General features: G+C 41.8%; 1 protein-coding gene across 4 annotated transcripts in view; it reads right to left on the bottom strand.

The window, feature by feature from the left end:
• Window positions 1-12,730, bottom strand: part of camsap2b (calmodulin regulated spectrin-associated protein family, member 2b) — a 49,234-nt gene that overhangs the window by 22,029 nt on the left and 14,475 nt on the right. For all 4 annotated transcript variants that reach the window (XM_036138087.1, XM_036138084.1, XM_036138085.1 and 1 more), the window contains exons 3-4: window positions 5,570-5,749; window positions 3,979-4,065 (exon numbers count right to left, since the gene is read on the bottom strand). In XM_036138087.1, coding sequence (XP_035993980.1) covers window positions 3,979-4,065; window positions 5,570-5,749 — 267 coding nt within the window. The remainder of the gene's footprint in view (window positions 1-3,978; window positions 4,066-5,569; window positions 5,750-12,730) is intronic.

Here is a 12,730-nt window from a genome sequence, read left to right on the forward strand (position 1 = left end):
TTGAAATGATAAATGCAGATTCTCCGCCTGACCGGCACTGACTGAAGAGCGGCTGGTTTGAAAATACGTCAAACCTCTGGTGATACCGACGACAACACTCTTTGGTTTCAAAGTTGTTACAGAATGAAAAGGACTCCAAGTTAGCTATTCAGCACCAGTGAGGTATTTAAAAGAACTCAGAGGATACGTTCAGAGGAAGCCTGACCATCTTACAGGAAAGTTGCTCCATTTCATCCTATTTAGCTCTGAACCTCAGTCAGCTAAATAGGATGAAACTGTTGTAGATTTCGTAGTAGAGGTGAAGATCTACATTCTCATGTACACTGTATTTAGAGATGCTAATCAATGCCAAGCAACCTACTTTCAGAAGCAAGCCTGATAAAATGTGCTTGAATAATTAAAATACGGTTATTTTTAATTCAGTGTATTTATATGCTGCCAAGTCACGACACGACACCCTAAGGTCCCTTACTCAGCTCGTTCAGACAGGTTGGTTTTCTGCTTAGGGAAACCCAGCGGGTTGCATCGAGTCACTGACCTATCCCGGCTAATTGGTGATTTTCCTCACTTTTTTGTAACTTTGTAGTGCGAGCACCTACAGCAGACTGAGCACAATCATGCTCAGTATCCTCGCCACCATGACTGAGTGAGAGCTTCATCATATGACCCAAGTTAAAACACGTTTCACACTGTCCCAGAATAGACGAGACTAACCGAGGGAGCGTCTTGTGCCTATCTACCGGGGCGGGCATGCTGCAGAGGGACTGATGTGTGCGCCTGTGAAATCATCTCCTCCCTCTGTGTCCTTATTGAGCCAATAGACTTCTGCCGGGGCTGACGGCGCACAGAAAGAGCTGTGTGATGGAGCGTGCGATACGAAAGCAGCTGACTGATGTCGAGCGCCCTTATCCGGGACTATTTTTTTCCCCTTTTCCTCCATCTTTGACAAAGTGTGTCAGTATGTAACAGGTTACAAACGCACAATGCGACGTGAGATCTATTGCTCTCAGTGAATTAGGAACACATAACTGGTGGAGGATTATCAGCTCGATGAGTCGCCAGTGACTGAGACTCGACTTGTATGCAAACAGTTAAAGGCGATCAGTTTTGCTTGGGCTTCATGTTTACAGCTGAGTTCTGTCAATGAAATATCTAAAGTAAATCTAAGCCTTTTCCTAAACCCCATCCCTGTGAAGTAAAAAAAAAGTTGATATGTCAGCTGAAGTCATTTTTAGAGTCATACCGTTTAGATTAGAGAACCATACAGCGATAAGTCCTTAATATTCAATTAAAACTCAGGTCAGATAAGGTAAAGGCTAATAATTATCCTCTGGTTGATGTTTTTATTTTATTTTTTCAGTGAAATGTCAAAATGCTACCAACTTCTGTCATCTCACTTGTATTAAAAACTTAAATAAATAAGGGATTGCTGAGTAATCACAGAAATGCTTAGTGAAACCTGTTTCATTATTTATTAGCTCATTATATCTATGGGGGTAGCTGAGGTCATCAGACCAGTGCTTTTTAAACTTAAACTTTCACCATCCAAAACCAGTCAAACTAAAAGAAAACAACAACCAAATAGTATATAATATTTTTGCTTTCCAGACACTGAAACTTTCTCTTAAGCAAACAGATTTCTCCGCCTGAACTCTGCAGCAGGTAGGATACTGACTACTCACACAGAGCCCTCCACACCTATAGGTATCCATGTAAAAGTTGCATGAAAGGCTTAAAGGATTCAAATAACTTTAACATTTTATTTAAACAGTAGAATCTGAGCCTGAACAATGTTGAGAACTTTGATTCTGAACTATGGACCTTTATTATGAATGACTTGCTTCAAAACGTCCCACCCCATGGGTTCAAAGCATCACGCTCTGCTGCTTCATTATCTACCCCACTGATAAAAATGGACGCCATTGGAGGGATGGAGCGCAAACAGTTGCTCAAGCTGCCTCCAGGACTGATGATATCTTCTAACTTGAAGCCATTTCTTGTTTCCATCCCAGTTCTCTAATAAGCTCCCATTGACAAAGGCCTGCCTGCTGAAGCACAGCCATCTGCCTTTTGGTTCACTTTAGCAGCAGCACAAACTTGGAAGAGAGTCCCTCTGTAGCCTCCAGCTACGAGTGGGATTGGGAGACAAAGTGAAGAGACCGAAATGACCCAGAGGGTAACTCTTCAAGTTCAAGAAGTGAACAGATGTCTCCTTCAAACAGCTCAGATGAGCTCCTATAGGAATAAACCAGATAAGAAAAGTTAGCAGCTCTTTTCCCTTCATGAGCTAGCTAGTTTGCACCAGAAGAGAACTGCATCCTCCAGACTCTGTTAACCAAAAAAAAAAAAAACCTAACATCAGGGCATCAGTGCAAAGGATGGGCGTGGTGCACATCATGAGGTTCAACATGCCGTCTTTGTTGGGATTCATGTTCATTGTTATTCCAGTGAATGTTACTAGCTGCTGTGTTAACCCTCCTTTGTTCAACGTGAGTCATCCAAATTGACCTTCTCTTTGCTGGGAGTCAGGGTTAGATCTCAAGGGAAATTCAAATATCCAGCTCATCGGTCATCAACTTTGACCCTTAATCCTTTCTCCTCTTCACAGAAATCCTACAAAACTAAATGTAGTTCATGTTAATGTACTCTCTGATAGAGATGCAAGCCAGGTAGTCTGCTGAAGCTGTCTTTGATACCCACATTTTTACAATCTGCTCACCTCATTGGATTTTATATGAAAAAAACCCCCGTCTAAATCCAATTTTAAGGGGACATATCATGCAAAACCCAACTTTTTAGCCCTAACATTTTTTTTTTATGTACTTGATGTCTCTAGAAGAGCTGAAAACTTGAATTTATTCTCTCCAAGAGCTGCATAGACATCTCTATATTCTGTTTGGGTCATATTTTTCAAGCTTTGCAGTTTTTTCTGTTGTCTATTATGTTTCTCAATTATGTCGGACTATTTACTGCGGAGCTGCCAAACAAGGTCATGGACTTCCAGCTAACCAATTTTACGGACCCACCACCCTTGAGCCGTAGTCCAAGCTCAATGATGCCAAAGCTACAAGTGGATAAATGAAAACATTCAGTTGTTGGGCATATTAACACACATAATTTATCACGCCAACCCCCAGCATACTACAAAAATAACCGAATGGGGCCTGCGACCTGGAGGGGGCGGGGTATGAAGTCTTTTAGATTTAAAGAGACAGCACCAAAAACGAGTTGTTCTCAGACACACTTCAGAACAGGGGCAAAAAGAGCAGCTGTGGGGCAACAATAACGAGCAATTCGGATCAAAGCGTTGCAGTTTCACTTTATATAGACCACAACTGAATGATTTCAACGTGAAAAGGGAGGCATTAAAAAGCATGACATGTCCCCTTTAAGCGAGTTTCTATTTTTACCATTCCTCTCATTGTTACCCTGACAGGACCTGTGATCTGACCAAGCTCTGCTCTGTGGCTTCGTGGATGAGCGAGCAGAAGAGGATGGCAGCTGACAGCAGCGCGTTTGCTCCAGCAGATTGACTTGTTGTGTCACAGGGACGTTACATAACCACGGAGCTTGCAGGGTGCCTGTCTGCAGCTGAGACCCTTTGGCTACAGCTGCCATGTCTCCTACCCCCCCTTCCACCTCAGACAACCCCCTCCTCATTTCTCCTATCTGACAATCACCCTGTGTCTCCTCCTCTGCCCTGCGCAATGCTTTGTCTCCTCCAACAGCAGTGGAGCAACTCTTGCCAAATATTTTCTGCAGCTGGTGACTGAGCTCATCTGTCTCACAGAGCTCCATGCACTGTGCTGAATGCATCTTCGAGGGTATGCGTGTGTGGACACAGATGTGGCTCTGAAGAAAAAAAACCCTGTTAAAATCCACAAATATCAACTCTCTGCAAGACGGCAATAAAACTTATTTCTGGAGGATCCTGACCCCCCTTTTAACTCCCTCAGATGTCGGTCTCCAGCTTCTTACCTTATGCGTTGTGGCGTTTGGCTCTTGAAGGGAAGCTTCTCTTAACTTCTGCTCCTGGATGAGGACGTCCCTGAGGTGTTCGTTCACCTTGAACGGGAGAATGAAACACAGGAAGCGACAGTAAGAGGCCGAGACACTCGGAGAGAGGGAGGTGCTTTTTGAAACAAGCACAGGCACAGAATCAGGCTGAATAATGGGTCTGTTCTGACAACAGGAGGACCACGAAGCTCACAGGGAAGACTTTGACACATTAACTCAGGATAATGAGGTCATACCATATACATCAGTCAATGAAACTAGCAAAATAAATCACAGCCACAGATGTACAAAGAAGTATTATTTAGTTAATTCATGATAATTTCCGTTTTTTGCTAGCATAAAGCTTTACAAAAAAAAAATGACATTCTTAACCATGACTCAGTGGTCTCATTAAAGGGGCTTTAATGAGACTTTCTACATCAGTTCACTCTGGTTGCAAGCAAAGGATTTCCCTTTTTCATTGTTCACCAGAATTTGCTTTGTTAAACAGAGATGTAGAGCATAATCAGGTGTTAATCTCAATCGGACCGTTTTTTAGCCCGGCTGGCCCTGACCAGGCATTGGCAGGTTGAAGACTCAAAAATACCTTTCTTTTCCCCAGCCAGTGAACGCACCATAGCTAAGCATTAAAAACAACACTCTTGGGTATGAAAGTTGTTCTGTAATAAAGCCGAAATGTAATTATCTTCTCTACCAGTGAGGTGTTTAAAGATGAAGTCAGAGAAAGGTTTAAGAAGCTATTTAAACGAAAAACTAGTTTTCTATGGAAAACACGGGGTGAGACTTCAGCAGGTAACAGGAAGGCTAAACATAATCCAGTTAAAACAGTTAAAAAAGCTAACCATGATGGCATTGATGCAGACAGTTTAACTAACAGATCCTCTATAATTTTATGTTTGCTTATGTAATTGTTACGCCTGCTTTACATGGACTTCTTTCTGTTACACACGGTGAAATTTGCGAACTTCCTGATATAAACAACTAATGATGTTTCATGACAGGCAAGAAAAGATTTGACTGCTGTTATTTATACTTCTTAAAGAGAAATTGGAAACAGCAAAAAAAATATATCGACAGGTAAAAGCCTTATAAAATCTGGAGATTGAAAATTAGCCATAGAAACCTAACAGGTGCATTTGTAATCCTAAACATTAAACTGTATTCCTATTTCAAGAATTCTAGTTATTGGTAGATTTTTTAAATATGTTTTTTAGTGGTCTCACAAGTGAGAGCAAGCAGCAAAATAATCTGTAGAGGATTAAGAACAGTGACCTTAAAGACTACAGCAACTCTAAATTCTGACTTTGCTTTTTTTCCCCCCCTGCTTTAGCAAACCAGAGAAGCTGCTAATCTTGGAAATCTCTAAGGAATTACTCCACATTCAGGCCCTCTTGCAAGAAAATGAACAAACCGCTCTCATATCCGCCGAACCCAGACAGAAACAAACAGCAGTGCATCAGATTAAAAGGCAATGCACGGAATGCGCGCCGTCGCAGAAAGCCTGCGGCACCGCGGTTTTTTGTTTACACACGTGAACGGCCCCTGCACACACCTTGTTGATCCAGGTGGTGATCGCGTCCTCGGTGTCGTACGGCAGACCCTGGATCAGTCCGTCGCTGTGCAAAGGTTCGGCGGACGAGTACTTGTTGATGCAGGACATCACCCTCTCCACGCTCACCATCTCCACGGTGTAGGCCATCATCAGGGTATCGATGAGCGCCAGATGGGAACTCTGTACACAAACACAGCAGCAAAGGCCTGTTGGCAGGAAGAACTTTATAACATGCTTTGCTACATCTACACCATTAAATTCGAAGTACTCTTGATGGCGCACACTGATATTAAATCATTCCCGTTGATGGATGGATTTTAAACACAAACGTCGACACAAAGGTTGACATTCTCCTGGCCTTTCCAATCCCATTCCACACCGGTCAGAGCAACAGACCTCCCCTTCCCTTTCCTGCCATACAACATCTCTACTCAAAAATATTTACACTGCATATGTGAGTGTGTGAGTGTATCCTATAAGTGTGTACACCTGCTTACCTATGGATTTACAGTGATTCAGGTGTTTCACACTGACAAAAAGCCAAAATACCAAATAAAAGATCTGCGTTCCTAATCTCCTATAGCCAGTCTATAAACATAACAAGCATATGCAGACATAAGAACACTATAAACAAGTGCTAGGATGAGGTAATTAAGGTTGGTTTATTTCAACTGCAGGGAGCCACACTAGCTATTAAGGGGCAGGATACACATGGGGATATATTTTGTTTAATTAGTAAAACAAGGTTCATATTTGCTGTTTTACCTACAATCAACTCGCTTTATGTTCCTATGAGTAAAAGAGGATTAGACACGGAACAATTTAGAATAGAACAAAATAGAATAGAAATGCCTTTATTGTCCCACGATGGAGAAGTTCGGGTGTGATGGTGGCAAAAATACATAGAGATAGACTTTCACATTACAGAATATAATGTGAACAAAAAGCTAAATTTAAAGTTAAGCTTTAAAGCAGAAGGCAGAGACCTTATCAGAAAGGGGAAAAATAATGCTCAGTTATTAATAGATAAATAATATGGCATATTCAGGTAAAAATGCTATGTTCAAGTTGAAATAGAACAAAGGCAGCAGCAGTTTTACAGAACAATTATTTTGAAAGAACAAAACATTTCAAGAGATGTCCTGTTTTTTCCACACGACTTTATATCCGTAAACTGTCTAAATGAGATACAAAAACAAACTATCGTGTGATTTCTTGTATCGACTCTACCTTCTAACGTAGGTAAAAAGTATTGTTGGATCTGGCGGCTGAACAAAGGAGGCCCGTATTACTGCAGCTTAAAAAAACCCAATATGCTGACTCTGATTTGATTTCCCGCAGCTACAGGATATTGCCAGATACGTGGCATTGCATGCATTCTGCACCTGCTGACGACTGGCTCACTGATGGACCGAAACTGACTGAATGATGGACAGAGAAGCAGAGACCAGCCAAGCAGCTTAGACTGAAACTGGAGATCTGGAAAATTGCAATTTCCTTAAGACCCCATAGAGCTTTCGCTGGTGATTAAAGCTTTTCCAAACTCATTTGCATAAAATCCCTAAATCTTTCATGCTGTTAAGAAGCTTGTGTAGGTGCGTCCAAGCAGGGGGACTTGAGTGTTCGTTCAGATCTCTGGAAAGAGAAACCTGGGACTTTAAGAGAAAATGACAAACCACTCCATTTGCCTCCCTCTTCTTTTGAATTTCATTTTTTTTTTATTACAATGAGAAATTAGACCTCAAAAAGTGCAATAAGATTTCGTTTAGAAATGGAAAGGTGTACAAACTTATATTAATGTAACATTGTGTTTTCTTATTACAAGCAAAAAATATTATATCAACTGCCACTGAATTGTGTAGTAGTTTTAAAGTATTTCTGTGTCAGAATAGGCAACTTTTTTGGCATATGGTTATTATAACACTGGGAGAAATTAGTTGGTTAAATTGGACTGTTCAGGTCACTAGACTGCAGTCACAAAACAACATTTTTGGCCAAATCTCACCACTGTGCACCTAAATATATGTTTTTGACCATTCAGCCAATCGTTGAACAGTTATTGCAGTAATTATATTTGGAAAAAAGTTAAATGTAGTGAAATTAATCCAGGCTCAGAGACAAAGAACAGCACAACGCCTTCTCCCAGTCAAGGTAAGTGTTAGTGACGATGGTTACTATGTGAGATGAGATTCTCAATTTACCGCTGTTGAGCAAAGCCAGCCATTTTGTATCTATGCATTCCCAATTCTTCCCTCTAAACTTAATCTCCAAACCGAAGATAACAAGATGGATTAACACCAACGTGTATGTCTCAAGTATTAAAAGTAAATATACCAGTTACCAGAGTATAAGTTCAACATTAGGCAAAAAAATATTGTCAAAATATTGTTGCCAAGCAAACAGCAATCACACATAGCAACAGCACAGAGCATGACAACAATGCAACAACAATGAGGTTTGAAAATATATTTCCATAATTCACTACAGGTTGAAAATGACTAATTTGCCCCTATAATGAAAGCTGCATGGTAGATAAACATTCAGAAAACAAGCCTATTTATATCACTCTACACTAATATGTCCCTATTTGCTTGTTACTTATGTTAGGAATATTATTCTCATCATTTAAATTTAAATAGGAGCCTGGTCACCAAATCTCCCCTCTGGCAGCCTACCTATTGGACAGCTCCTTAATATTTAACCAGCCCTAATAATAACATAAGAATTGTAAAGATGCATCTGAGATTTACACCTACAACCCATCAGATGTTTCTCTCATTAGCTTTAAAGTGATTTGATCTGGCTTTCAAAGCTAATAATTACACTCCTCCATAACAATCTCTAAATCAACAGTTTTTCTGAGCCACATGCCTTAAAGCAGTGAATGTGGCGGCTCCAGCAAAATATTTACATGATATCCCTACGTACAGGTGCAACACATGAGCAATGAGACACAATGTGACACAAAGTGAGGCAACAGACACGTTTCTAGTGACGCAACAGGTGCGATTTTGGCGATTACAGCAAAGCCACACATGTGATGGATACAAGGCGACTGTCACTGGAGTTGAAAAGTCGTAACTTTTGTGTCTTGTCACATTGTGACAACCAATCAGGAACTGGATGTGGCTGTGACGTGGGGTGAAGGACTGCAGCGGAGACAAAGTTGTTTTCATTCAACATGGAAGACAAGCTGATAGTGGCGGTCTGCGGTTGGTCTGAGTTTTATGACTCAACCAGTTATTACTGCTGAGAAAAGTACAGAATGGACCAAGCCTGGAGACGACCGAGTGAGGACGCTGCAGTGGCAGTTAAGTGAAAGCGTCACTAGATGGCGCCATTGAACTGCTGTACTTCTGGCTTGTTGCCTGCTGTGCGAATTATTGGTCATACGTCAGGTGAGTGACAGCCCGCAAATGCGAAAATCACATTCGGTGTGAACCCACCACCACGGATTGGGTTTATTGTTCAGAATACACAAGTAATCACTCATTATATAACTGTGACTTACAAGCAAACTGCACTGCAACAGTTTTTCTTTGGTTGAATAAAGACTATTGAGGCACATCTTTGATTTACTTGTCCAAGGCTTTTTCCACTGTAGTACTTTCCATCCTCTGTCAGAAACTTCCAGATATCGGTCTTTCAGAGCAAAGTCAGATGGTTTTCAAACTGTTTGGACGTCAACAGTGTGTGCCACACAGTGGCCTGTCCTCATAGTACATGAAAATCTCGAAAGGTGTCCCACAAGGCTCCATTCTGGGCTCTCTGCTGTTTTCAGTTTATGTTAATAATGCAGGTCAAAATGTTAGTGAGGCCAGTATGCATTTATATGCTGATGACACAATCTATTACCATGCAAAGTCTGTTTGATCTGTTTGAACTCCAATGTGTTCCTAATCCTGACAAAGCAAAAGGCCATATTGTTTGCAAACAAACAAACAAACAAATGCTACAAACTATCTTGCATATTAGGTTTATAAATGAAGAAGCTGTAGAGTTTGTATAAAATTATAAATACCTTGCCAATGCCATTAATAAAAACCTGTCCTTCAATTATGTTGACCACATTAAAAAAAAAGAGGCTAAAACTAGGATGGATTCCAATTTTAGAAATATTGCACGTTTCTCTTTTGGGCTTATAAACATCTTGTGTCTGCAACCTTCTGCTGAACTATTGTGATTTTTTTTTTTTTTTTACATAAATGCCCCAGCCAGCTCTTCGCATATGTTGGATGTTGCTCATCATGGAGCCTTGTGATTTATAACAAAATCTAAACCTCACACACACCATTGTACCTTGTACTCACTGATAAACTGGACATTATTATCTACCCACAGGTTTCTACACTGGTATCCTTACATTCACAAATCCATTCTTGGCCTGCTGCCTCACTTCCTACACTTTTAAGATGTCACAAAGACATTACAGTCACAGCTTGCGCTCCCAGGACTTCATTTCTTTCAGTGTCTCTTCAGGTTGCACAGAATTTGTGGAAAAATGACTTCTTCTATTCTGCTCCATCTTCCTGAAATAAACTGCAACAAGAACTGAAATAGTCAAGTTAGATCCCTCTGGGACATAATGAGCAAATTTGAAAGAAAATGGAAATATCGTTTCAACCCTGTTTTCAAGGTTTGTTTTTAACTCTGTTCCCTTTTTAAATTCCAATGTAATGTTTTATGGTTATTGTGTTTTATTTATGTTACTGATGTCCATGTTACAGGTCTCTCTTGTAAATGAGACCACCAGTCTCAGTGAGGTTAACGATTCTTTGTGTTAATATCTTTCAGAGTTTGAAATGTACCATTGGACTGCACTGCTATGTGGATGTGCTGTTCTATAGCCAGGATTGTGGACTAGGTGAGAGATCAGGATGAAGAAGAAGAAAAAAAAATAAAAGGTCAGACAGAAGCTGGAACTACTTGCAGCGCCTTGCAAAAATGAATCACATCCCTTGAACCTTTCCATAATGCGTCATGTTACAACAACATATCTAAACGTGTTTCATCTGGATTTTGATTTAAAAGAGCTACTGAGCAATGAATCACAGCATCTCCTCCAGAGTTACCACGGACCTCTTGGCTGCTTCTCTGATCAATGCTCGTCTTCCCTGGCAGGTCAGCTTAGACAGAGGGTCGTGTCTTGTTAGGTTTGCTGTTGCGTCTTACTCTTTCCATGTTTGGATGATAGACTGAACAGTACTCTGTGAGATGTGCAAAGCTTGGGATACTTGTTCTATAACTTAATTCTGCTTTAAACCCTCTCTAAAGACACCACTGTTGACTCTCCAGCATGGATTTAAAAGCCATGTGCTGCCTATTATGCCTTCACAAAGACCTTTATGCTGTGTGTGTGTGTGTGTGTGTGTGTGTAGTAAGTCTAAAAGCCTCACAGTGACAGTGGCACCTTATAAGGCCATGGAAATGGCAGACAGTGGTCACACGAATGGTACAAAGCTGCAGCATGCTCATGCACGCCCCATAGGAGGCGTATCAGTATTCATCCACCGCTGCTCCACGGCTCCCAGGGAGTGTATGTGTGTGTGTCCTTGATCAAAGGCGTCAATAGGGATGCAAAATGCACCTGAACAAACACAATCAAAGCAGCTAAGTCTTCCACAAAAAACCCCCGAAAAAGTGCCCATTATGGGTGGGTCAGAGTCACCAAGTGGTTTTATTGCACAACTTCACACCGGTGCATCTGCTCCGTCCCTTCCCACACGTCTGCTTCTCTGTCATTCACCAAATGAAGGTGAAGCATTACTGATGATGCACACACCGCTCTGCAGGCTTTCAGTTTCCCATCCCACTCTGCTTCATCCATCACTTTTTCATACCCTAAAAAAACATGCAAAGGACATAGAAATTTCTACCAGAAACGAGAAATGACATAAGGGAACTTGGGATATCTTGTGCACGCTATTGGAGGTCCGACAGCTCATGAGAGATGTGTGTGCGCGTGTGTGTGTGTTTGCGAGAGAGAGAGAGAGAGACGGAGGGTATCCATTTGTGCACACTTTGACTCAGTGTGAGACCCCACCCTCCACACTGCTGCAGTAGTGCACATCGCGCCTTCCTCATCTAGTTCCAGACTCCTCCTCCTCCTTTTTCCCTCCCCTCACCTCCTTCCAGATGGCTACGTTAATAGCGTGTCTGTTCCACTCATTTTCTCTTCCTCCCAATGTTTCACAGCTCTTCTCCCTCTCCCCAGTTACAACCATCTTCCACCGTCTTCACCCTTTCCTCCCCATCTCCCGCCTTACTTTCCTGCTTCCTCCTGGATCACACCCAAATGGCTGCCCCTAAACTCCCCCTCTTCCTCCTTATTCATTCAGCCTCCGACAGAATGGCGTACTCCTCCGCCTCCTCCTCCTCCTCCTCGACATGAGTTATTCCTCTGGCGCACTGTATTTGGAAAACCCATGAGGTCATCATTTTCTCTGCAGATACACCATAACCCGAACAGAAAAGCCTCCCCTTCAGCGTCACTGAAAGGTTTCTGCTGACTCCACAGGAACACACTTTTTTAACTTCTTTTAATAACCAGAGGCCTGGAGAGATTAGCAAACGGGCTTACACAAAAGAAGATCAATACGTTCGAGAGAGGACCACAATTAGGCGTCATCCATCTACTAAATGCGATCACCAAGACACTGAAAACGCACAACGCAGGAGGTGTGAACGGACAAATCCTCACCCCTCGCTCCCCTTTCTGTGGCGTTCTCGATCAACAGGCGATGCAATGAATCAAACCAAAACCTCAATGTAAAAGTGTCCTCAACCAGCTAACTTTAAATTAAATTATCTGCAGAAACAAAAAAATGAGAGCAGGAGTGCTGATCTACTTAAATACAGAAATAATAGAGCGCATGTGGCAAAGACAGGGTGCATATGTGTGTGTGTGTTTAATCAGCATTTGGGAAAGAAAATGTGTTTGAAAGCGGGAGAAATAAGCTAAACAGTGAAGTTAACGGCAGCCGTAGAGTGTGAGGGCAGTGAGGGAGAAGGACAGAGTGCACTGCATTGCAGACGCCTCTAGGCATGAGCAGAAGCGCCCCGGCTCCAGCCATGCGTGGCCCCGTCATGTGGCCATAACACGTCGGATTCATTCCTTTTGACCTCTACTAACATTCACTGCGTAAGATAAGATGATTATGT

The sequence above is a fragment of the Fundulus heteroclitus genome, chromosome 6 (genome assembly GCF_011125445.2).
Source record: "Fundulus heteroclitus isolate FHET01 chromosome 6, MU-UCD_Fhet_4.1, whole genome shotgun sequence".
Classification (NCBI taxonomy): domain Eukaryota; kingdom Metazoa; phylum Chordata; class Actinopteri; order Cyprinodontiformes; family Fundulidae; genus Fundulus; species Fundulus heteroclitus.